We start from the raw sequence: 23,662 nt of genomic DNA, 5'->3' as shown, positions 1-23,662 counted from the left end.
TCCTGGAGGAACACAGGTGTATAACTCCCTCTGCCCAATTTAACATTTCTGGTGTACACATTTGGTGTAGTGGTTAAGAGCATGGGACTCTAATCTGGAGAACCGGGTTTGATTCCCGACTCCTCCACTTGAAGCCAGCTAGGTGACCATGGGTCAGTCACAGCTTCTAGAAGCTCTCTCAGCCCCACCCACCTCACAGGGTGATTGTCGTTGTGGGGATAATAATAACATACTTTGTAAACCGCTCTGAGTGTTGTTGTTGACAAATGACCCTGTATGGGGTTTCTTTTCACCATGATGAACTTTAAGTTGAAGATCTGTCTTCCCCAGCCTGTACCCCAACTTAGGACTCAGAAGGTCCATCTGAGTGATCCTGTAGCACAGGACATCTCCCTTGTCACAAAAATTAGCATTTGTTCTAATTTATCTATAAAATCTATATATCTATAAAATCTATATCTATAAAATCAATTACTGTTCTGTTCTGGTATAAATCTAGTAAAACTTTATTAAAGGATTCCAGTAAAGGGCGTCTTATGATGAAAGCTTTGGTTTTCAGGGATGTCCGTTTGAAAGTAATTCCACAAAGGCACACTTGTAGAAATCTCACATGCAAGTAATGATTCACTTTATTTAAAAAATGGTATTCATCTTTTAGTTGGAGTTACAGAATCTGCTTGAAGAACCATTCTTTGAAAGATGGCCTAGATATCTAATTCCAACTACACTTTTTAAAGGCTCCTATGAACACCAAATGTTTTATTAGATATAGCACTGAGTCATAGCAAGCCACTCTTTCATAGTAATGGCCCATGACTGCAAAGCAAAAAAGGTAATTTCTGTCTGCAAGAAGACATTTGTCTTCAATTAGCCACTGAAATAACCAATTTAAATGGCTTAAGATGACTCATTTCTTCAGCAGTCGATTCCTAATAAAGTAATGTTATTGAATGGACACTTTAACTAATTTTACCTGCATGTTAAATTTTAAGGATGTGATGTGTTACAATGGCATAAGTCCACAAGGAGGAGCTCTGTATCCAGATGTTTTGAGTATCCACAGTAAACATACTGAAAAAAATCAAGAAAACTATTTAAAAAGTACTTGAAGGATAAGCACAACTGCTTGACATAATTGGATACTACACAAACCAATATTTGTATCATCAGTCTAGTCTAGCACAGATTAAATGTGTTTTCAGAATACTGCTATGTTCTTATTACAGAGCAGAGAATCAACATGTTTTTCTTTGCCTGTGAGAACAGTTGACTTAAAAGGTATGGATAACAGTAAAATTAATGCTGCATTCCTAGAAGTATATTCCAGAGAAATCTAGCATCAGACTAGACTCGGAGAGATCCAAGTTTGAATGTCCACTCTCCCATGGACCCTTGCTGGGTGATGTCTCAGCTTAAACTATCGCATTGGGTTGTTGTGAAGATAAAAAGGAGAAGAGGATAATGTTGTATGCTACTTTGGGTCACCACTAGGGAGAAAAGTTGGATATAAATGAAGTTAAATAAACAATAATTAAAAAATGTACAGTCTGATAATATGTATATATTTGTAGACTAATCACAATAAATTTAATTAGACCTATTCCCAAGAAGAAGCATAATAGGTTGCAGCTGTACAGTCTTCGTCCATGCAGAGCTGGCATAACTCTACATAGGATCGGGATCGCATAGGATTTGTTACTATTCTGCACTGCTGAAAGCAAAAGTTCTGCATCTTACTTCCAGGGTTCACAACTCTGAAAGCAGGCTGAAGTGCACTTTACTGACTTACTTCATTTATAGCCTGCCTTTCTCACTGAGACACATGGTGGATTATACAATTACAAACAAGACAGTAAGAACAGCATAATGCATACAACCAACACAGTAGTAAAACTGGATTACAAAATTATAGAACAATGCATGAAAAATGGACAATAAAATTATATTACAAGACTGGAAAACAATGCAGTAAAAACATTATATTACATACAATATAATAAAGCTAGATTACCAAATTAGAGAACAATGCAATAAAACAGTTGAATATATACAATGAACAATGCAATGAAAACTTCCTAGAATTTCAGACATAAATGCTCTCTTGATCAATTCTGTTTTATGCATTCTATAGAATTATAGAAATGTGGGAGCCATCTCAGCCTGGTTAGGCAGGTCATTCCTCCAGGAATTCTATTTTGAAGAAATGGGGACTCAGTTGGAACAACTTGTGAAACAGTTATATGGCTGCTTCTCCATGCACTGACACAGCAGTGCATGATTGAGAAGGGAAGGAGAAGTAAGAACAACAATGTAAATGGTAAGATGTAAAAGAAACTGGAAGCAAAATTAGTACAAGTCCCAGAAGGAAAATTGTAGAGAATAAGAATAACAATGCAGGTATCAACAGATGGACAGAGATGTGCAAAGAACTTATTGGTCCAAAACGGGATCCTGTGTAGTATAAAATCATGATCTTTAACTATTGCATTGTGTGCAACAACTAAGTTGCATCTTAACTTAAGAGGAGGTTTCACCAGTGGCAATATAATTTTTTTTTAAAATTTAGAACAGATGAACTTAACCCAGTTTGAATCCACATTCTGTCATGAAAACTTGCTGGATAACCTTGGCCCAGTCAAGCCCCTTCTGTACAGGAGACATAACTCTTGAAGTCAAGCCGAAAATCATGGAATCAGCTTGTATGTGGTCATTCACACTTCTCATGTTTGGTCTGCATGGCCCTGGTTTTTGTTTTTTGGTCTGAACCATGCTAAAATGAGTTGGAATCATGAGCACGTGTGTTGTCGTCTACAATGTGTCACAGTGTCACTCCTTTCCCCCCCCCCTTTTTTGCACATGAGCTGAATTGATGCATCACAGGAGCACTGAATCAACCTATTTCCGGGATTTCAACCTCACCACCCCTTCAACCCTCTCTTTGTTGATCCTGATTGGCTGATTCACCTGATCTTTTTTCCCCCTTTTCACGTGATTGCCTGTGAGAATTGTCTATTGGCCAGCCAAACAGTGGAAACAATAGAGGAAGTGGGAGGGGGATGAAATTCACACATGAACTTGAATCACTCATGCGGACAAGGAAATGTTGACAGAAACAAATAGAAATAATATTTTTTTAAAAAATTGTATTTTGAAGCAATCATCTCATTGGAGCAGTGATGCATTGCTGGCAAAGCTCTGTTCCTGCCTCCTTCTCTGTTGCCCCCAAACATCTGTTTCTTCACCATGGGATGAGAATCTAAACTCAATATTAAAATCTTTATTTCTGATACCCCGATATTTAGCACCTTATACAATATTCCCACCTGTGCCAAAACAAAAAGAATAAAAAAGGAACTTCCTCCTGCATGCTTTCGAATCAGCGATTCATCAATACTGTGCTGAACTTAATTTTTTTTTTTTTAAAGAGGAAAGAGGGGAAGGGAGGTGGGATGGAAAGGAGGAGAGAGGGAGTGGCTGGATAGACGAGAGTAGCCAATCATAATGAAGTGAGCTGGCAGGGGATGGGAGAGGGGGGAAGAGGGTGGAACACTCAAAAACAGAATGAGTGTGCACAAGGAAACAGCTGACTGCAAAGTGGTTTTTTTTAAAGTTGTGGTATAAGCACTCCCAGGAAATGCCACATAGTGGCAGGAGTGACTACTCATGGCGGCAAATCTGGTGCAGTCAGAAAAAAATACTGCAGTATGAGGACTGAACTAGCGAAATAGACCCTTGCATACTTGGCTTGTTTCATGTGGGTGGCCACGGTAGTCTGCAGTAGATGAGCCAACTTCAAGTTCAGTAGCATCTTAAAGACCAACAAAGAGTTTCCAGGGTATATGTTTTCGAGAGTAAAGTTTTCTGATATCTGGTACAGCTGATACTTAACAAAGGGAGCTTGACTCTTGAAAGCTTATATCCTGGAAACTCTTTGTTGATCTATTGTCGAAGGCTTTCACGGCCGGAGAACGATGGTTGTTGGGGGTTTTCCGGGCTGTATTGCCGTGGTCTTGGCATTGTAGTTCCTGACGTTTCGCCAGCAGCTGTGGCTGGCATCTTCAGAGGTGTAGCACCAAAAGACAGAGATCTCTCAGTGTCACAGTGTGGAAAAGATGTAGGTCATTTGTATCTACTCAGGAGGGGTGGGGTTGAGCTGAGTCATTCTGTAAGAGTTTCCCAGGGTGTGAAATGCTAATGGCGGGAGGCTTCACTGAGTCATTCTGTAAGAGTTTCCCAGGGTGTGGAATGTTAATGGCGGGAGGCTTCACTGTATCCTGAGGAGGTTCTTTTGCATATGGATTGGTGCTTGATGTGCTAATCTTCTCTGCAGGGCTATTGTCGGGTGTGGAGTGTTTTGTTGGCCTGGTGTTTTTCAGAACTGGAGCCCATGCTCTGTTCATTCTTAAAGTTTCTTCTTTCCTGTTGAAGTTTTGCTTATGCTTGTGAATTTCAATGGCTTCCCTGTGCAGTCTGACAAAGTAGTTGGAAGTGTTGTCCAGTATTTCGGTGTCCTGGAATAAGATACTGTGCCCTGTTTGAGTTAGGCTATGTTCAGCCACTGCTGATTTTTCAGGCTGTCCAAGTCTGCAGTGTCTTTCATGTTCTTTTATTCTTGTCTGGATGCTACGCTTTGTGGTCCCGATGTAAACTTGTCCACAGCTGCAGGGTATACGGTATACTCCTGCAGAGGTGAGGGGGTCTCTGCTGTCTTTTGCTGATCGTAGCATCTGTTGTATTTTTCGGGTGGGTCTGAATACTGCTTGAAGGTTATGCTTTTTCATAAGTTTTCCCATCTGATCAGTAATTCCTTTGATATATGGCAAAAACACTTTTCCTGTAGGTGACTGTTTTTCCTTGGTTGTTTGATTCATCCTGGGTTTGATTGCTCTTCGGATTTCATTTCTGGAGTAGCCATTTGCCTGAAGTGCGTGGTTTAGATGATTAAGTTCCTCATTGAGAAAGCGCGGCTCACATATCCGTCTTGCACGATCCACTAATGTTTTCATTATGCCTCTTTTCTGTCGGGGGTGGTGATTGGAGTTTTTGTGTAAGTACCGATCAGTGTGAGTTGGTTTCCTGTAGACCTTGTGACCTAACTGAGAGTTTGCTTTGCGGATGACCAAGGTATCCAGGAATGAGAGTTTTCCCTCACTTTCTTTCTCCATTGTGAATTGTATGTTCAGGTGGATGTTGTTGAGATGATTCAAAAACTCCATCAATTCTTCCTCCCCATGGCTCCAAATGATGAATGTATCATCCACAAACCGGAACCATACACTGGGTTTGTGGGGTGCTGATTCTAGAGCTGTTTTTTCAAAATGTTCCATGTAGAAGTTTGCTATAACTGGGCTGAGTGGGCTCCCCATGGCCACCCCATCCATCTGTTCATAGAACTCGTTGTCCCATTGGAAGTAACTGGTTAATCTGATTAATCAGTATTGCACTGATTAATCAGATTTTCCCAGAGGATGTAACAGCCTTATTCCATCATTGTCTGACAACCAGTTACTTCCAATGGGACAACGAGTTCTATGAACAGATGGATGGGGTGGCCATGGGGAGCCCACTCAGCCCAGTTATAGCAAACTTCTACATGGAACATTTTGAAAAAACAGCTCTAGAATCAGCACCCCACAAACCCAGTGTATGGTTCCGGTTTGTGGATGATACATTCATCATTTGGAGCCATGGGGAGGAAGAATTGATGGAGTTTTTGAATCATCTCAACAACATCCACCTGAACATACAATTCACAATGGAGAAAGAAAGTGAGGGAAAACTCTCATTCCTGGATACCTTGGTCATCCGCAAAGCAAACTCTCAGTTAGGTCACAAGGTCTACAGGAAACCAACTCACACTGATCGGTACTTACACAAAAACTCCAATCACCACCCCCGACAGAAAAGAGGCATAATGAAAACATTAGTGGATCGTGCAAGACGGATATGTGAGCCGCGCTTTCTCAATGAGGAAATTAATCATCTAAACCACGCACTTCAGGCAAATGGCTACTCCAGAAATGAAATCCGAAGAGCAATCAAACCCAGGATGAATCAAACAACCAAGGAAAAACAGTCACCTACAGGAAAAGTGTTTTTGCCATATATCAAAGGAATTACTGATCAGATGGGAAAGCTTATGAAAAAGCATAACCTTCAAGCAGTATTCAGACCCACCCGAAAAAATACAACAGATGCTACGATCAGCAAAAGACAGCAGAGACCCCCTCACCTCTGCAGGAGTATACCGTATACCCTGCAGCTGTGGACAAGTTTACATCGGGACCACAAAGCGTAGCATCCAGACAAGAATAAAAGAACATGAAAGACACTGCAGACTTGGACAGCCTGAAAAATCAGCAGTGGCTGAACATAGCCTAACTCAAACAGGGCACAGTATCTTATTCCAGGACACCGAAATACTGGACAACACTTCCAACTACTTTGTCAGACTGCACAGGGAAGCCATTGAAATTCACAAGCATAAGCAAAACTTCAACAGGAAAGAAGAAACTTTAAGAATGAACAGAGCATGGGCTCCAGTTCTGAAAAACACCAGGCCAACAAAACACTTCACACCCGACAATAGCCCTGCAGAGAAGATTAGCACATCAAGCACCAATCCATATGCAAAAGAACCTCCTCAGGATACAGTGAAGCCTCCCGCCATTAGCATTCCACACCCTGGGAAACTCTTACAGAATGACTCAGTGAAGCCTCCCGCCATTAGCATTCCACACCCTGGGAAACTCTTACAGAATGACTCAGCTCAACCCCACCCCTCCTGAGTAGATACAAATGACCTACATCTTTTCCACACTGTGACACTGAGAGATCTCTGTCTTTTGGTGCTACACCTCTGAAGATGCCAGCCACAGCTGCTGGCGAAACGTCAGGAACTACAATGCCAAGACCACGGCAATACAGCCCGGAAAACCCCCAACAACCATCTTTGTTGATCGTTAAGGTGCTACTGAACTTGAATCTTGCCCAGTCACATTTTCTCAGCCTAATCTACCTCTTGAGGTTGTTGTGAGGATTAAAAGGAGTAGAGAATGATGTAAGACACTTTGGATCCCCAGTATGGACAAAGGTGTCATATAAACAAGCTAACTATATGATAAATGATGCCATGTTGTGGGTTTTAGAAAAGTGGTTGAGTTGTAATTCTAAGGGAGAGTGACAGCCTTGGGGAGATGTATTCAAATTCACTGCAGGCACAACATCTCATGCTTCATTCCTTCCATAGCCCTCCCCACTCCCACACAGCTAACAGCAGCTGTGAGAGGTGGTTTCATCAGGGAAATTGAGGTTTGGAAGGGTGGCAGTTTATAGGAAACATCACTTCTCTTCTTCAACCACCTGCTCTTCTATTTCCTCAATACAATGAGCAGCTAAACATTGCAGCTGTAAGGTAAAAACAAATGACTGATCATAGTGATCACGGAGCTTTCTGTGTTTAGGCCAGGAGGAAGAAAGAATGGCAGACGGGTTGTTGGAAGACTAGACAGGAACCCCTGTGACTTCCTTCTTATTCATCATTTCCTTTCATTGAAAGATACCAGGCACCTGTAAATTGGAAGATTCCAGACTATCCTAGACATCATATTAGTATCTAAACAGTTCAATATAATATCATTTGCACTGTACCAAATACCAAAAAAGACAGAAAAAGGGTCCTCTCTAAGCAAATTCTGCATCCAATTTGCTCTAGAGTAATCTCAAAGTTTCTACTGAAGTTAATGGGAGAATAACAGCTGTGTTCCCGAATAAATAGAATTGGCCAGATGCTGTTTTTCTTATTTGTAATGCATATCCACTAAAGCAAATGGAATTTTAGAAAGGATATATCTCATATAGTTCATATCCCTCCTTAAAACATCAGTAACCAGTATATTTCAGAAGATTTATTTTGATGACTGACTTGTTTCTTTTTAGAGTAGCATTTTAAAAAGAATATTAGAGATGGGCACAAAACGAACTACGGAACAAAATTCTGTACGGAACGGCTGGTTCGTAGTCAAAGAACCACACGTTCCATGGGACCCGCATTTTTCCGAACCAAACAAACTTTTCTTACCGTTCCGTTGCCGGTTCGGACACTTTTGCCGCCAAATACTCCCTTGCCCAGGCAACAGTGGCAGTCTTTAGTTTGCCCCCAATCTGAGCCCTCCGGGCTTGATTGACAGCTGTCCCTGCCAACTGGATGTCATGTTTGAATGTGCCCATTCGTCCATGCCAGTATTAAGGGTATGGCCCAGAGTTGCCTTGGGGGGGGGGCGGGATGCTGGTCTTATGTCGTATCTGATAAGTACATTCCTTAGCTTGCAAACAACTTTCGTTTCCTCAGTCTCCCAGAATAGCCGACAGCTGCGGATATTGTTTAGAATGACCTTGAATGTCTGGAGTGTAACATTGCTCAGTATCTTGTCTGTCTAGTGTGTGAAATTCAGAAATGTTTCCCATACTGATTCTGTACTTGTGACTTAGTGGGGAGGAGGCTGGGTGATTATATTGTTCTGTAGTAGCCTGAAACTTTATTCCTTTCAATGAGAAGTGACCAGGCTAATTCACCTTTTACTTCATGTACTCCTATGGACCTGTGTATATGTAGAAAATTGAATCCCTGAATAAAGATCAGTTAGCCAAGGACATGTGCCATGCTGAAGTGATCCAGGGATCTATCTGCCATAACCTAACATCCATAGTCTGACACTAGAGAGCTCCCACAATGGCCTATCCAGCCAGGAAAAGGGGGGGAGGGTTAGAATCCCCAAGGCAACTTAGGAGATGGGCCTTCAGCAGCCATGGTAACACCAATCTCTTCCTTCCAAAACCATGTTAGGCAGGTTTTTCTGCCAACCAGAGTGCTCCTGTGTTCAAGCTCTTGGCTTTTCCCATAAATAGGGGAAGCCGTGTGATTCCTGGTTTCAGTTTCTCTAGAGTGGGAGAGGGAGGAGAGCTTGATGGCTGGCTGTAGTGTTGGGATTGGAACTTGGATCTTTGGCCTGCACTTCTGGCTGCTGGAAAAGGGGCTGAAAAGCCTCTTTTCTTTTCTCTTGCTTTATTATTTTTCTTACTGACTGGGGACTGGCGAGGTGTTTGGGAAAGGGGTGCTTTTTTCTCTGAGCATGAAGGGGGCCATCCTGGGCTCCCCTGAACGTCGAACTGGTTTGGAAATTGGGTGAGTTTGTGTTCTGTGGAAATTAACAAACCATGAACTGAGTGGTTCGTTTTTTTCCCATCCCATGCCCATCTCTAAAGAAAACCATTCTTATAAATGGGGTTTTAAAACTGCCTTACATGTATGGCTTTGAAACATTTATTTTGAAAAACGGTATGTGTAATGTTTTGCATGTAATGTATTTAATTTGAATTTTGTTTCTGTTTGCTAATGTGGGTTTTTTTAGTAATTGTTACGGTGTGTTTAAATGCAGGCCTCTGAAGAAAGAAGGGACCCAGATGGGTAAATAGTCTGCTGTGATCTTCCAGTAGCTGTACCCTGGGGGATGGAGTAAACTGCAGTTTTGAATCAGTCTTTGGGTGTCTCAGAGAAAGGATTCTGGCTAAATGAGAACTGTGGGGAAGCCTCAGAGCCTAATTCTGTTTAAGTCAGGCAAACTATGCGCACCTGGGTCAGTTTGTGTATCTGAGAGATTATTCTATCTAGATCAGGCAAGCTGTGTGGAAAAGCCTGTATGGTTGAGATGAGAGTTTATTCTGTTAGCGGAAATCTGTGTGGAAAATTAATCTGTGTGACTGAGTCTGTGAATATACCTTTGAGAGAATTATTTTTGAAACTACCAAGCTTAAGAATTATTATGAAACCAATACGCTTATCAAAACTCTGCAACCATCATTCTTATGTACAATCCTATCTTTTTAATGGGGAGAAAATCCCGTTTTACTTAACAACCACTCTCATGTGCAGACCAGAGCACTCCTGAGGTAAAATTTTAAGGTAATATAAGGAGGAATGAATTAAAGGTCCAAAGATCCCTTGCATGTTTAGAGAATAAACAGTAAAACATTATATAGTATATAAAATTTTTAAACATATTGTATGTCTAGTATACTTTAAAAAAATTAAACATTGACAGCTGATCAAATCTTCTTACAACCTGATTCTAACACTTGATGCACTAGCAAATGAGTATTTAACATGATAGACATGATAAAACACAGCCTTGGTTTCAGAGATGCACTCCTTGGGCATGGGTGTAGCATCACTTTTGCAGGCTACAGAAGGTAGAAAAAACACAGCTTGCTCACTGAGCTGCATTGGCCACAGGCAGCATGTGCCTTTTCTAGATCAGAACAGGACAGAGATGTTTCTAGGAGCTACTTAATTTTTTTCTAGTCTTGGCAGCTCAGTGCACTGAGCTAGTCACAAAATGGCAGCTAGACTAACATAGCATTTCAGAGCAGGTCTACTGTGATCAGGTAGGTAAAATTTTCTTCTGCTGTTTTCACAAAGCAACCCCACCCCCACCCCGTGGCCGGCATTTGTAAATGCCTATAGAGAAAAAATGTCCTGTTCCTTTAATAGAGGCTTAATAGGATGTTATTTACCAAATGGTATTATTTACCTCCATGCCATGAAAAGCTTCAGCTGTCTTTTCCCACACATTAAGCCTCTGTTAAAGGGCCAGGACATTTTTCTCCATGCCTGTTTACAACCCTAATTGTAACTTCACATGCTAGAGAAAAATATAGCTACCTTTATGTTTTCCTTGTCAGAGGCAAATAGTAGCTTTGCTAACAGGAGAGAATCAATAGCACACTCCCTTCTCACCCAGAGCTAGAATACGTGTGTGTGCAAGCGCGTGTGCACATGCATGCATATGAAGGACAAGGAGAGACAGGTGGGAAAGGTTGCTGGTATTGTTTTCCCATATATAAATGCATGTTCTTTTCTTTCTCAGGAAAGAGTAAAAAGGGAGAAGCTGCTGTAGAACAATTAAATGGGAAGTTATTACAGCAGCACTGGAGGAGGGGCAAAGAACGACTTTTAAATGGAAAGTGACTGATCACTCCCGAGTAACCTTCTGCCCACTCATGGTTTATATGGCCTAAGGCTTGAAGTATTATATGCAATGGGCTGGTCAAGAAAATGTTCAAAACACAGCATTGATCTAAATGGAACTATGTTCTAGAATGTATTCCATCTCATTTAGAAGAATTTTCTTATGTGAATCACAGTACTGATATTTGACGGGCCTTTCTTTCCTGTACCTAAAATAACGTCCTTGAGAATTCCCCACTGCACAACTTGGCCTAGCCCCACTGCTTCCTTTTCTTCTTCCCACTTACCTATCAACCTTTATCTGCCCCTCTCCCCATCTTCAGCTTCATTTGTTATTTGTTAACTTAACCAGCATCTTAGCAGGGCCAGTTCTCTAAGAATCAACTCAAAACATAGTGAAAATTATTTGGGGGGCTTGCTTAGACACCATAGCTTCCAGTTTAAACCAGAAGTGATGTCAGGTCTGCACGCAGTGTGCTTGGGCCTGCCTCTGCTCACCAAAAACCAACCTGCTTAATACAGTAAAGAGCATATGGCACCAATCAAAAACAGCGTGCCCGCTTTTGACTCGTTTGACTGATTGGTGCTATATGCTCTTAACTGTATTATTTTTGCTTGGTGGATTTTTTCTTCGCCCCTGAAGAGGTTGCAATACGAAACATCAGTCTCAAGCTGGCACTGCACGTTGGGCAACGTGGGCTTTTGCCTTCTCCTACTTTCCAACTTCCACCTACAACAAAAAGTGAATGTTTCTTTATTAATAAGTACAAGAACTGTACTTACCTATATTTACCTTTGTTATGAGATACCTGGTAACTTATCTGTTGGATATTTCCTTGAACGGATTTGCACCAACCTTAGTGTTTACTTATCTGTTGGTCGCCTTTTTATTTGAAACTGTTTATATGTAATATGGCTTATATAATTTATTTCTTGATTGATATTAAGCTTTTGCGCTTCTTGTAAAATGAATATACTTTGTATTATTTTTTATTCATTTCTTGTATTTCCCTACTCTTGTGCTTCTGCACTCAGTTTTTTTTCAGGTAGGAGGGCCTGGCGATCCTACCCAGAACCTAGTCTGAAACTCTAACCGCTACACAACAATGTCTTTCATAGGGTGGCTGCTGTTGAACATTAGCAAGCAGCCATGTTTGGGTGAGTAATGCAAGTCATGTGGTAGAAAGTCACCCATGAGTCCTCATTCAAAAGCTGAAAGGGCCCTCCCCCAACCTTTTCCTGATTGTTGTGGTTTGCAGGTAATGGCTACTGAGAGCATCTGTTTTTTAATGGCACAGCTGCTCCATTTATCACCTTGGAGGTTTAACACTTTAACCTCACACCCCATTTATTCATTTTTAGAGTTTTCTACAAAGCTGGGTGTCTCTCAGGTTTGTAGAAAGATGTCTTGTCTGTTCATGGCCCCAGTCACCAGATTTATGTATCCACAGATGTAGCCCACATTAAGAATTAGATAACTAATCACTGAATTGGATAATTGATCACCACTTGCATGCATATCTGGGCATGTACAGACATCGGTAAAATTACCTCCCCCATGTTAGATTAACAATTGCTGTAGGCAATCTATCTTCCACCATAACTGACTGGATCCCACTTTTGCTCCATTACTGTAAACGCTTGAATAGCAACATTTGCTGTGATCGTTAAAAGCTGAATCAGGCAAATGCACATATTCAACTTACCACAAGCTGGAGCTCAAGTTCTAGAAAAGAATTTTCCCAAGTTGCCTTGTAGATGGGCACTTGCGGGGCTTGTGTATATGCATTTGTTTATGCTGGTATGAGAACAAGCACCATGCACTGTCTGTTAGGTTTTGGGGTGGAGGGGAATGGAATGAAGCTGTAGGTACTCAGAAGAATTCATGTTCTGTGGAGAGACTGGGAAGCTACTGAGATATTTCCAGGCCCTGTAAAACTCAGTACTGGGTTTTATTCTAGGCTTGCAAAGCAGAAGTCTCCTGAACTAGATTGGCACACAAGTTCAGGAGGCTCTATCAGCAAGCAAACATGTGAACTTCAAAAGAGAAACTTGATTGTTATAGAATTATACTATAATGCATACCTTATATAAATACATTTATGGTAGAGACAAGTCTCTGAGAGTAGAGTTGCCATCTTCGTTCTCTAATTCAGTTCTTAATTTGTATATTATTCAGGTTACAATTATTAATTTTATCGTATTTGTATTCCGTCCTCCCTGCGAGCAGGCTCAGGGCGGATAACAGCATTAAGAAGATTTAAAACATTCCATATAAAACATTTAAAAGCATCATACAAAAATATAAAAAATAGCAGCACACTTTTTCCTGATGGCAGCAATACAGTTAATAACAAATAATGCAACAGGACAATTGAACATAGCAGCAGCTTAAGAACAGTGGTGGGCATCTCTCATAGGGAGGGGGGTTGATGTTGTATCCTCCAGCCAGCGAAAGCCCAGCCTCAGCCATAAGCCTGGCGGAACAACTCTGCCTGGCGGATAGTGGATCCTGCCGGGCCCTGGTCTCGGTAGACAGAGCATTCCACCAGGTAGGAGCCAGGACTGAGAAAGCTCTGGCTCTAGTTGAGGCCAGATGGGCCTCCTTGGAGCCACGGACTGATAACAATTTCTTTCCTCCTGATCAGAGGAAATTATGCAAACCACATATATTAACTATTGTGTTCTCTGCTCATTGCTTTGCATCTCCTGTTGTTAATAACCACAAAAAAGTTGGAAAAGGTTCATTATCTTTACTTGACCCTTTGCTGATGCCATGGTTTGCTTGGGCTCCCTTCCAAGTGACAACAGTAAAGCTAGAGGGACAGGAGGAACAAGGCCTAGTGCCTTCCAGTCTGATTTTCCTGGTCCAGCATACCTACGGGATCACCCCTCTCCCTATGTCCCTCCACAGCAGCTTCACTCATCTGAACAGGGTCTCTTGCAGGTGCCAGCCTGTACATGGACGAAATCAACAGCAGCACATACATGGGCTTTCTCTGTGGTGACCCCTATGAAACGGCCTGCCTGAGGAGGTCAGGAGAGCCCCCACCCTCCTGGCTTTCCGCAAACAATGCAAAACTAAATGATTCAAAAAGGCCTTTTTTCCCAGCTAAGAGGGTGGTATTGTAGGAAAGGGATACCAAATGTTTTGATGAGTTAGAAACCATAGATTTCTGGGGAGGGCGGAAGACAAATATGATATAAATAAATAAATAAATAAATAATTATGTGGCCTTACATATTATCTGTTGCTTTAAATATCCTACCTATGTTTTATGTTGTTCAATGTAAGCCCTAGAATTGATAATGTTCTGTTTCAGCAATTCGTTAACTCCATACTGGATCCTTGCGAATACTGTATCTTTGTAAACTTATATTCTTTTACCCCATGACAGTATTTATGGAAAAGTTCTTGACACTGTATGGAAATGCCTGCCCTTGTCCTTGCCACTAATTGTACTAATCTCACACTATGTAATCTGCCTTGAGTCTCAATGAGAAAGGCGGAATATAAATAAATAAATGTCTTAGCAGGTAGCAGCAAGGGAAAGCTCTGTTAACTCTTCATTAACGAGTAACACTCCACTGAAACCAACAGATAGGTGTGCACAGAGCAGCGGTCCAAATCTTATTTCAACTTTGCAAGGCGACAACTGTTGCTTTGGCCTGTTTACCCAATCCCAACTGATGGACACAACAAAGAGAATCCCCCACCGATGCCTTTGCTGCCAACGCTGAGCGATGGCGTTAATAAAGATCATTTTAAACATGTGCAGAGTTCATTTCCACCCAGTAACTATAAACAGCGCCTCCTCGCGTGTTTCAGCGCAGAGCAGCTGACTTCCAGTCAGGCTTACAGAATCAGGCTCCGGCCGCAAACGAGAATTAGTAGGTGGGGACGAAGCCCGGAAGAGCGCCGAGCAGAAAATGCCTGGCAGGAGCCCAGCCGGCGCGCGGAGTGAGGCAGCCCCGGCGGTATAAATGGTCTGGCGAAGGCTGCGCCGAAGAGTCTTCCAGCGGCGACTGAGGCCTCTGCTTGCCGGCCGGCTGCAGCAGCAAAGCGGAGGTGCCGGGGAAACGCGGCTGGGGCGGGCCCATGGCCTTCATTCGGAAAAGGCGGCAGGAGCAGCAGCTGTACTCCAAGGAGAGGTGGGTGAAGGACTCAGGCAGGCTCCCAGCAACACAGCGGACCGCCGTAGCCGCGGCTTCCCACCCCCTCGGCAGCTTCGGCCGCATTCAGTGTTCTTCCCCTTCGTGGGCCGGGGTGGGGGAGCAGCAGCAGCTGCCTCTCTCCAGCGATGCGGGGACAGAGCAAAGCGCCCCCTCCACACTTTCGAAGGGGGCGGCCGCCCTTCCCCTCAAAAAGCTACATAGATGTTCTATTAGTCTAAATTAGCGGTTACCAGGGAAAGGACGTGGGGGCGGTCTCGCCCGGGGGCGTGCGTGGAAGCGACCATCCGGTCCGCCCCCACCCCCACCCCCCGTATTGATTTTGCACCGTGACGAACGCAAACGGGCAACACGGAAGTCGGGTAGAGATCGGGGCGGGGGCGGCGCTGCGCTGCAGTTTCCACGGTCTGGCCTCACCTCTAGAATCCGCACAGACCAACGCTCTGGAAGGTGCAAGTGCCATTTGGGCTGCGGTGGGACTGCTGAGTGTACGCAGGATCGCAGTGCATGGCTGATGCTTATTGCCCCTCCCTTGAAATGATCTCTTTCGATTTTGTTCACTGTATCTTACCAAAACAAGATTGTTTGTGCACGTGCAACTCACTGAGTGTTGACTTTGACGTGATGTTGGCAAAGGGAAAAATGCATCTTTACACGTGCGTGGTATCTTTATAGCTTTCTGTACACATGCAGGAGAAGGAGGTGGTAGAATGTGGCGGAGTCCATAAAATACCTCCCTGCACATGGAAAGCTAGCCTAACAAGGATAAAGCCACACACACACCCCTGCTTGTTGTGGCGGCTTTCTGTTTGCAAAGGATGTTCAGTATAGTGGAATGTTCTAAAATGTGATCCTGGATACACGTAGTGCTGTGGTCTCTTAATATCTCCAGTATTTTGCTTCTTCATTCTCTTGCATACTTGTGTGAAGTGACTGCTTTGCAGGGGCAGCAGCCAACTTTAAAGGAGATACTGGGCAAATGCTAATGTTCTAATAACTATTCCTTGGGCTGGAGTCATGTTTAAATTGAGCCTTACACGGCTACCTTTGTTTGTGTTTTTCCAACCTGTTTCAGTAGATGAAAAGCTCAGTAGACTTTAGAAGCACATAATGTTCCAGTATTTCTAATGTTTTTTTGGTTGAGCTTAATTTGTGCCTGACTCAGACTTTGAACCTGATTTCAATACTAGGGATTAAAACAGGGGCATGAGAAATGTATTCAAACATGGGAAGAGTGCATTTCCCTAACTACATCCTGTTTCTACAACTTTAGGGTTAAAGTTCAGAGTTGGGGCAGAAGTTTAATCTTGGGGGCATACTTGTGCTGCATTACCTTTTTTTAGCATTTTACTTGTGTGTTCATCTCAACATAGAGCACCTTTGTGAGTAGACTGTGTTTTCCCTCCAGCTGGAATGCCTCTGAGAAACTCCTTTAATTCTTGTGCATCCAAGTAATTGTAATGAGAGTAGCCTTAAAGAAAGCGTGTGACTCTCTAATCACATGTCCATGTTATACAGATACTGTTTCTGATGCAAGAAGAAAACTTCTGCATATTGGACATGTTAAAGTACTTGACTGCTTACCCTTAGGAAGCAGGTCACGTGGAGATGGGACTGTGCAAATGGTAAAGGGTTGCTATGGATGAGGCCAGCTACACTGAAATGTGACCATTATTAACAGCAAGTTATGTAGGGCTGTTTTGGAGGGGGCATTCATATTACAAGCATGTATTGCTGATACTAGTTTGTTTGCTTAGTGTTCTCTCTCTACCCCTACATAAAAAGCCCTTAACCAAAAATACAACAATCAGATGGGATAATAACTTCTTATACTAGAAAGGACAAGGAGGTTCTTTTCAGCTTTTTAATCTTTTAAAATAAAAGATTATTGATGCCTGAATATGAAAGCTGTTATGACTTCAGATTTTGAGTGGATTCTAATCTTGCTTGTCTTTGGCTTGGCTGTTATAGCGGGGATTGCACTTTCAGGACAGAGCTAAAATGCTTAAGAATAATATACTTGAAATGGATTCTACAAAATTCCAAACAGTAAAGTCCTGTGTATGGTCTTATTAATCCCTATAACAGCCCTGTAAGACAGGTCTATGTTATTACTGCAAATGCTTGGGCTGAATTCAGATTTCATGACAAGCTGTAATTCAACTCCAATGGGACACAAATGCTGTTTTGTTGCTGCACTGGACCTACAAACTGTAGGTTTGTAGTTTGTCGCATTTCATGAAGCACGAACTTTCATGAACCTGCCCTGGTTCATGAACTAGTTTGTTTGGTTCGTGAAAACGTCACATCTAGGTCAGCACATTTTCACTTTTGGGTCAGCAGAAGGTCTGCAGGAAGTCCATCCCTTGTTGCCTAGGAAACTGATTGATTGGCACCAGGCTGTCTTCAGTGACGAACCAAAAAACAAACTAAACGAACCAGCCTAAAGTCCGTGGCAGTTCGTCAGAAATGGGTTCTGAGGGAGGGAGAAATTCCAGGAATAATGAGCCCTTCAGCATTCCAGCGATGCATCGCTTTAGCCCATGCAGAAAGAAAACAAATTAAAGGACTGGTACTGTGATGCCACCAATGAAGCCATTGGTGACAACAGCACCAGCGCTCTTCAATTCAGATTTATTTTAGTACAGAGCAGAATACATAAAATGACACACAACACCACCATTACATGGAAAAGGTCAGAGGGAACATGGCTAGGCCGATTGCATTAGTTTTGACTTGACTTCTCGAAAAATGAGGAGTAAGTCCGGAGTGCAGAAGAGGCTACTTTTCTTGTGCATGCCTCTTCCAGTGTGTGGTGCTTAACTGAACACTTCCTAGCTTGGTCAAGCTTCTATTTATCCTTGTATCCAAATGCAAGTGGCTCAGCAAACAAGTTTCATTGCTTACAAATAAGGATTCTAAACTGAGATAAGACCCAGGTTTTGTGTACCAAGTGTGGAATAAACAAACTTCAGTTCACCAAAATGGCTATATTCAGACACCGTGGAAAACTGAAGCTTTTTCAACCAAGAAGAGCTCAGTCAGACTTTGCATGTTAAAGGAAGGCAGAGAAGCAAGAGATGCCGAGCACAACAACGAACTATATATGCTCCACGAAGAATTGAAAGCAGTATGTTATGAAGCCTTAGAATGGTTTGCATAAGGAAGTTTCTTGTTCAAATGAAAGTGGGTCTCAATGAGAGTTTTTCATGAGGTTAGATATTTTTATATGTGGGGCTTCACTGACTCTGGTTAACCTTCTTATTTATTTTGTAGAAGAATGTGACCTCTGGAAGATAACAACTTTGTAGATATTCCAGAAATAATGCTACAGTGATTGAGTTTAGGACTGTAAGCCTTGTAGCTCCCTTCAGCCTTTTTCTCCTCCTTTGGCCTACATTTGAACCCAGATGCCAAACTTGTTTATCCACTAAGTGTTTTAGGCTTCTCTTTAAAGACTGCCAGTGTTTTTTAAAACTTTAGAAGGTGTCAGAGAAGTGACTTTATTGTTGCCATAAGGGCTAGCTAATCAATATTCTTTGCACCTGGCTTTTTCTGGAAACAGGAAGGGGTAGTTATTCTTGGACCTGTTCACTTTGAAAAAATTTGGAGTGATGCACAATAAGGTTTACTGCTCAAGCTGTATAATGTCTTCATCTTGTCATCAAGAGCTTCAAATAAAGGACAAGAACCAATACAGTCCAACAAGTATTGCTATAATTTTCATTCATTTCAGTGAGGACTGTACTTGCCCTTGGAAGCGAATGAAGACAGTTAAGCCAAAAAAGGATCCCAATGTGTTGTCCTTTAATTGCTACTTGGCAGTCTCAAGACAGAAGCTGCCTGTAGTGTTAAAAGGCAATCTGAACTCGTGATAATTCACAGAGCCATACATTTATAGTGTTCTGGCCTCAGCCAACTCACATCCAGTCCCACACTTTTTTTTTTTTGCGAACCAGTGTTCAATTTTATTGATGTGCAACTTGATCAGCAATTTATAAATGTAGATGATCAGATACTTAGCTATTGAAGAGGTATAATGAAATATTGAACCAGATGAAAGGAAGTTGAAGGAATGTGGTGAAAAGACAATGTTAGAGCAGGCCTTTTGTTTCCTGTTCAGACTAGCTGTCCTCTGAGGAATAACAACCCTACCTGGAAGCAATCAGTAAATACATGTTGGCAAACAATATGGCCTGATCAGTTGCTGATGGATCCACTGAGAAGAAATTAAGCAGTTCTCAAACAGAAACTACAGAAAAATATAACAATTTTCATTTAGGACAGAGACAGCATGGTCAGTAAGACTGCTTCGTCACCACATAGTTTCTAAATGTTTTCTTCTCATTATTTATTCCCTGTGAGGAACCAAAGCAGCCTACATTGTTCTTCCCTCTTCTATTTCATCCTCAAACAACCCTGTGAGAAAGGTTAGTCTGAAAGCGTGTGGCTGGTCCAAGGGCACAGCGTGGTTCCATGACAGAGTGGGGATTGGAACCTGGTTTCCAAGGTTCTAGCTCAATACTGTAATCACTACTCTAGCTTTCAGTTCTTGTTCCCACTTGTTACGTTGTTACAAAGTGAATTCTAATTACTCAAGTTTTTAATGCTAAAATAAGAGAGCTTATTTTTAGAAGAATGTGAAATTAGGAAAAAACCTCTGTTTAAAATATATTCCAGTATTTTAACTCAATATGGCCTAGTGATTGCTCTGCCATGAAATGCTTCAAGTGCCTATACATAGGTTTTAGGAAGGGGTACACTATTTGCTGTTTTAATCAACATCACAAATATTTAGTTCTGAGAATACAAATAAATCTGTTAACCCTCCATTGACTAAGGGACAAGCTACACATGATGAATGACACTTGAACGGCAAGTGGATTGAGTGGAGGGCAAGTGAACAGGGAGAAATACACTTGCCGTTCAAGTGTCATTCGTCATGTGTAGCTCGGCCCTCAGCCTGAAAATTGCCCTCCTTTGCATGTATTTGTTTTTGGCTGTTGACTCCTTTTATATGACTAATGACAGCATAATACTACTTGAAGGACCATATTCTGGAACTAGAAAAGCCTTAAAATGACCTGGAAATGCTAAAATTAGATGGATATAATGTATATAATGAAAGTTTTTTCTGTTGGTTAAAAAAAATTAGAGAATATAATTTTAAATCTCTACAAAATGCTCAATTTTATGTAATGATATATTTCGGAAAAAATATTTGGGGGGCATGAATTACAAGTGTGGTGAAGTCTGTCACTGGTATTTCTGTTAATGTAGCAATATATGCGGCTTTGCTTTCTGTTCAGAAACTTGCATTTTATTTGGTAGATAGTGGCCGTCTTTAGACTTTGCTGATGAATTTTAAGCATCCCAATTACGTCATTTGGGTCCTTAAAACAGATGGCACCTTGTGAGATATGAATGGTAACACTACCTGTGGTGTTTTTGCCCTGTTTATTTGACCTATATATTGCAGAGTCCCTCTGTTCCCAGAAGGGTATTATAGAACAGCTTGTTTATAGATAGTATAACAAAATGGTCAGTACATGGGGGTGTGGCTGTGAGGTAAAAAAGGGATCTTTTTTTGCTTAACCAAAAGTAGGATTTATTTACACATGTATAAGCATGATGGTTACAGAGTACTGATAATATGTACTGCTATATGTTGTCTAATATCAGTCCTAGAACTGATTATATTCTGTTTCAGTATTTTTTTCTACTCTGTATTGGATTCTTGCTAATGCTATGTCTTTTAAACTTGTATCTAATTACCCTATGGCATTGTTTATGGAAATGCACTTGATACTGATTGTACTAATCTCATACTGTGTAATCCGACTTGAGTCTCAGTGAGAAAGGCGGACTATAAATGACATAAATCAATAAAATAAATAAAAAATAAGCATATTGGTTTCAAAATAGGTTCATAAGCCTGGTAGTTTCAAAAATAGTTATATATTCTTAAAAGTATATATGCAGACCCAATCACAAAGACTAATTTTCCACATAGATCTTTACTCAGAGAATAATTGTTTCATCCACACAGACTCTCTTGGGCTCCATTACAGATTAGTTCAGGGATCCTGGCTAAGTTAAGCAGACAGACTAACCTTTCTATGAGTTTGGCTGACTTAGGGCCAAGCTACACATGACGAATGACACTTGGCCAAGCTACACATGACGAATGACACTTGAACAGCAAGTGTATTTCTCCCTGTTCACTTGCCCTCCAATCAATCCACTTGCCATTCAAGTGTCATTCGTCATGTGTAGCTTGGCCCTTAGACAGACGTTCTCAGAACTCCATGCATATTCACTGATCTTGACAGAACACTTTCTCAGCACTGTGGCTAAAAACTCCAGTGCACTCCATCCCCTACAGCTACTGTCCAATCAGAGCATTCACCACATCCAGTCCCTCTTTCTTACTTCAGAGGTCTGAACTTAAACCCACAGTAATCAATATTCAAAACCCTGCATTAACCAGCAGAAATAACACACACAACTTACTTAGGGCCAAGCTACACATGACGAAAGACACTTGCCTGGCAAGTGGATTGAGTGGAGGGCAAGTGAACAGGGAGAAATACACTTGCCATTCAAGTGTCATTTGTCACTTGTAGCTTGGCCCTTACTTGCTCAACATTACAGATACAATAAAGATCTTTACACTGACTGCCATTGCAGGATGGACTCTAAAGAATCATTGAGCAGATGAAGGTATTTGTGAGGAGTGTTTGTCAAATGCTTGCACAAGAGCTTTGGAGCAGTTCATAATGGTGTAATAGGTTCTTTGGCCGCTTTCCATGCTTCTGTGTGTGCCTGTCTGTCTTTTGATTTAGCTTCTCTTTTGTTCTGCGGTGACCCACAGCCCATCCCCTTAGCTGAAGGCTCCCTCCATGTGAAGAACGATGCCTTTGGCTCCAGCCTGTGATCTCCTAGATTTGATTATTTCACTGGCGATCTGAATCTGAGAACAAGGGGCTAGTTCTGATTTTATGGTTTGACCCCTTTTCTTGCACTTTTCAGAATGGCTGAGCCGAAGTGCAGAAATGCAGTCAGAGGTAGTCAGACATGCATATCTTCTTGCTAGCAAACATGCAGGCTCAGCTTTGGACCAAGTACTTTGAGCAAGTATAAAAAGAAGAAATTCACATCAAATTGTCTGACCCAGTTGTTGGCTGCTGATGTTTACAAGCAATAACTATAATGTACTAAATTCATCATTATTAGGTACTGATGAATGGCATACAGTAAATATAGATGCAGAGGAGTTAGCCGTGTTAGTCTGTAGTAGCAAAAACAAAAAGTGTCCAGTAGCACCTTTAAGACTAACCAACTTTATTGTAGCATAAGCTTTCGAGAATCACAGTTCTCTTCGTCAGATGCATGGAGGGCAAGAAGAAACTGGTCAGATATATAGGTGGAGAGGGGAGGGAGGAGTAGATGCAAACAGTAGCTTCTGATATGGAGATCAGTTTACTTCTGTTAAGGAAGTCAGTTACTTCTGATAATGAGATAACCATTCATAGTCTCCATTCAATCCCAGCCTGACTGAGTCAAATGTACATATGAATTCCAATTCAGCAGCTTCCCGTTGGATTTTGTTTTTGAAAGGTTTCTGTTGAACTACAGTGACCTTTAAGTCCTTGATGGAATGTCCTGGTAGATTGACGTGTTCTCCCACTGGTTTCTGGATGTTGCCATTTTTAATGTCAGATTTGTGTCCATTTATTCTTTTGCACAGAGGTTGGCTGGTTTGTCCAATGTACAGAGACACCATCCTAGCAACCACGGATGTGGAGGCTCTATACACCAATATCCCACATACAGATGGACTGCAAGCCATAAGGAATATTATCCCGGACAAAACCACAGCACACCTCGCCACTGAACTTTGCCACTTCGTACTCACTCACAATTACTTCAAATTTGGTGACAGCTTATATCTACAGGTTAATGGCACAGCCATGGGCACACGCATGGCACCACAATATGCTAACATATTCATGGCAAACTTGGAGCAATGCTTTCTCAGCTCCCATCCACTGAAACCACTACTATAATTAAGATTCTTGGATGACATCTTCATCATTTGGACCCATGGGAAGGAAGCCCTTGAGAGATTTCATCAGGACTTCAACAACTTTCACCCTACTATCAACCTGAGCCTGGACCACTCTACACAACAGGTACACTTCCTGGACACCACTGTATAACTACATAATGGACGGATAAATACCACCTTATACTGGAAACCCACAGACCAATACTCATATCTACATGCCTCCAGCTACCACCCTAAACATACCACTCGGTCAGTTGTCTACAGCCAAGCCTTACGTTACAATCATATCTGCTCCAATGCACTTGATCGGGACTCCCACTTAAGAGATTTACAACAAGCATTTTTGGGACTACAGTACCCACCAAATGAAGTGAGGAAACAAATCGACAGGG

General features: G+C 41.8%; 1 protein-coding gene across 2 annotated transcripts in view; it reads left to right on the top strand.

Annotated features, from left to right (window-relative positions):
• Positions 1-14,893: 14,893 nt before the first annotated feature.
• The window catches only part of NSMAF (neutral sphingomyelinase activation associated factor), a 59,598-nt gene continuing 50,829 nt past the window's right edge, over positions 14,894-23,662 (top strand). For both annotated transcript variants that reach the window (XM_054985250.1, XM_054985249.1), the window contains exon 1: positions 14,894-15,178. In XM_054985250.1, the coding sequence (XP_054841225.1) occupies positions 15,126-15,178 (53 nt within the window). In that variant the 5' untranslated portion in view covers positions 14,894-15,125. The remainder of the gene's footprint in view (positions 15,179-23,662) is intronic.

Source organism: Eublepharis macularius, chromosome 7 (genome assembly GCF_028583425.1).
Source record: "Eublepharis macularius isolate TG4126 chromosome 7, MPM_Emac_v1.0, whole genome shotgun sequence".
NCBI lineage: Eukaryota > Metazoa > Chordata > Lepidosauria > Squamata > Eublepharidae > Eublepharis > Eublepharis macularius.
The sequence above is the reverse complement of the archived record's forward strand: the minus strand, read 5'-3'. Positions and strand labels throughout refer to the sequence as shown.